The following is a 3,027-nucleotide window of genomic DNA, read 5'->3' on the forward strand; positions in this document are numbered from 1 at the left end:
ATTATTGTTATTATTGTTATTATTATTATTATTATTATTATTATTATTATTATTATTATTATTATTATTATTATTATTATTATTATTATTATTATTATTATTATTATTATTGTTACATTACCCTTAATCATCATTAATTGTTGTTATTATTACTATTATTATTAGTCATTAAATCGCTGTAACCAGTGGTCGTTATTAATTATTACAATTAATTGCTATTGATTAATATTGATTATTGTAATTAATTGCTGTAATCGACAGTAATGATTATTATTGCTATTATTGTTTTTATTATTGTTATTATTTTAAATTTTTGAAAACTCTTAGAAATTTTTAGGGATTTTTAAAAACTTTTAGTTTTACAAATTTCAAGAAATTTCTATAAATTTCTAGAAATTCATATTTACTTTTAGAAATTTTATGGTTCCTAATAAATTTTTAGGAATTTTATATTTTTGGAAACTTTTACAAATTTCTTGAAAATTTCCAAAATTTCTTGAGATTTCTATACTTTCGCAAATTTTTGTTAATTGGTTTAAAAACCTATCTAATTTTTATCTGTATTTATTTTTATTTGCTATTATTAGTTATTATCGGATATAAGATTGGTTTTATGGAATACTACTTTTGTTAACTTTTAAATGTGATAATGCTATTGATGGGTTCACTGCGCTTCAGTCCATTTTAAGCGTGCGTTACGAAGTTGTGCATTTGAGCATTATCAGTTGTGCACGGTGGAAGCTCTGCTAGGCACTCCAGAAAGAGCAGATAATTCGGTGTTAATAGGGATGTTAACTCAAAGGAATCCTGGCGTTTATGAAATCGAGGATCTTACGGGTGAGACCGAGCAGTAAATTGTTTTTGTTAAATTGTCATAAATAACTTCAGCTTCGGAAGCATTTACAAATTAATGCAATTGATTAGAGTTAATTCATTTGCTGTATTTCACAGGCTAACACAATCGCATGAAAAAAAATATCAGGATTTGCAGGTGCTATAGAAGTCGATCTTAAAGAATCAACCTTCCACAAAGGTCTTTTTACCGATGGCTGTATAATGATGTTGGAGGGCCGATCTATTGGTGGTGTATTTCGTGTTAGTGCTGTTGGTCTTGCACCAATTGAAAGTGCCAAGATGACAAGAAATTACTTTGGAATAACGAATTGGTTTGGTGGTAAGGGTACCGTTGCCTGTGGGTCGCAGATTCGACTTCGTACACTATGCGAACGAAATGATAGAGCAAGGTTCATCCTTATGTCAGATGTATGGCTGGATGATTCAAGGGTTAAGTCCTTCTCTCTTTTGAAAGACGTTGGCTGAAACAGAACATCGTTATGCATTTTACTCTGTAAGTAAATCTTAAAACATAGTAAATGCACTATGTTCTTTTCCTGATATTCTTTTGAAATCTCTTATATCCTTAAAATTTTCGAGTACTTTAAAATACCATCAAATGGTATCGGCATAATCTTTTCATTTTAACCTACAGTTTTTGACAGTGTTATAAGAGCTTGTATATACCTTCAAAAAAAACATGAATTGTGGTCTTTTTTGACATTAAGCAATACTTCCACTATTGTATGGAAATAGATAAGTGGGTCAAATTTGATGGATCGATTTAGCAGCGATCCGACTACTGAATTACATGAAATAGGACAATTCAGATAGAGCGCTTTTTCGATGAACTAGAAAGAAACTTCGCTATTTTCCAAAGTTTTGACTGATACATTTCCTCTTGGAACCTCCTTTTTTTAGATATTGAATGCAATCAACGAACTTATATTTGCTTTCACAGATTCCCAGCTGCTTGCATTCATTATATGTGGTAATTTTTGTTCTCAGGTGGGTACAGCTGACGCATATCATCGCATTTATGGTTTGTTTTTCACGCGTTATCGTTGAGTTAAAAAAAAGTTTCGTTATTCTTTGAAAAGTGGAACGTAACTTACTATGCTATATTTTTTGTAGTTTCCCATATTGTCATGGTTTTTTGACAAAAATAGCCAACTCTTGCTCCACCAAGATTTGTTGTTTAAATAATCCACTTTTTTATTTAAATATGAAAATTGTGGGCATATCATTTCTTACCATTAGTTGTACTTTTGAATAAATCTAATTTCAGATGGATTTAGCCACTTGGCAGCTATTTTGCAAAAAGATGTATTAGCTGATCGTAATGTTCACTTTATATTCATTCCTGGTCCAGATGATCCATCGCTAAATTCTATACTTCCACGGTGAGTATTTATAGAATTTATTTTGAACATACATATACTCGATATATGTTGCATTAATTTCATCGATTGCTATTTCATGAATTGTCTTTTAATGATACTGATCTCATTCCGTATTTTATCAATCCTTTATATTACTAAGGTATTTTGCTGTAACTTCAGCAAAAACTCACTTGGATAGACATGGATCCGTATTGAAAAGTAAATTGGTAGTGATGAAGCTGCTATATTCATTATGATATTCAGTTATGTTACGTCTGTTATAAAATATTTGATTTCTGTTTTGTATCGAATCAACGTCGTTTTGCATGTTTCACTGAGTTTTAGTCAAGCATTAGATGACTGCTTACCAATTTTAACGAATTGATTGGGGTGTTTGATTCCTCTATATCAAATTTCTAAATTACATTCGAACTATTACTCGTTGTTGTAGTTCAGCATATTTTGTTTTCAGTTTAAGCTCCTGTTTGCAGGCCACCGTTACCATTTGAACTTTTTGAACTGATGAAAGATGTACCTAATTGTTCGTTTGCATCAAACCCATGCCGTATACAATACACCAATCAAGAAATTGTCATCATGCGTCATGATTTGGTCGAAAAAATGTGCAGAAATAGTATTCATATGCCGTCGACCACTGCGGACATTCCAGAACACGTGAAGTTTTTCCCTTATTAAACCTTTATTTCTATAAGTTAGCTAATATAGAAACGAATTCAAGAATTACAATATCAATAAGAACAAAGGGGGAGACCATAGACCAAATGACGCCCGATATCGTCTATCCAACCGA

General features: G+C 31.0%; 1 protein-coding gene across 1 annotated transcript in view; it reads left to right on the top strand.

Moving 5' to 3' along the window:
* Positions 1-788: 788 nt before the first annotated feature.
* The window catches only part of LOAG_18179 (DNA polymerase epsilon subunit 2), a gene marked incomplete at both ends in the record, with an annotated part of 3,482 nt that continues 1,243 nt past the window's right edge, over positions 789-3,027 (top strand). Inside the window, 5 exons of the mRNA XM_020450845.1 lie at positions 789-837; positions 992-1,284; positions 1,756-1,876; positions 2,123-2,237; positions 2,708-2,891. Of these exons, the coding sequence (XP_020305426.1) occupies positions 789-837; positions 992-1,284; positions 1,756-1,876; positions 2,123-2,237; positions 2,708-2,891 (762 nt within the window). The remainder of the gene's footprint in view (positions 838-991; positions 1,285-1,755; positions 1,877-2,122; positions 2,238-2,707; positions 2,892-3,027) is intronic.

The sequence above is a fragment of the Loa loa genome (genome assembly GCF_000183805.2).
Source record: "Loa loa unplaced genomic scaffold supercont3.218, whole genome shotgun sequence".
NCBI lineage: Eukaryota > Metazoa > Nematoda > Chromadorea > Rhabditida > Onchocercidae > Loa > Loa loa.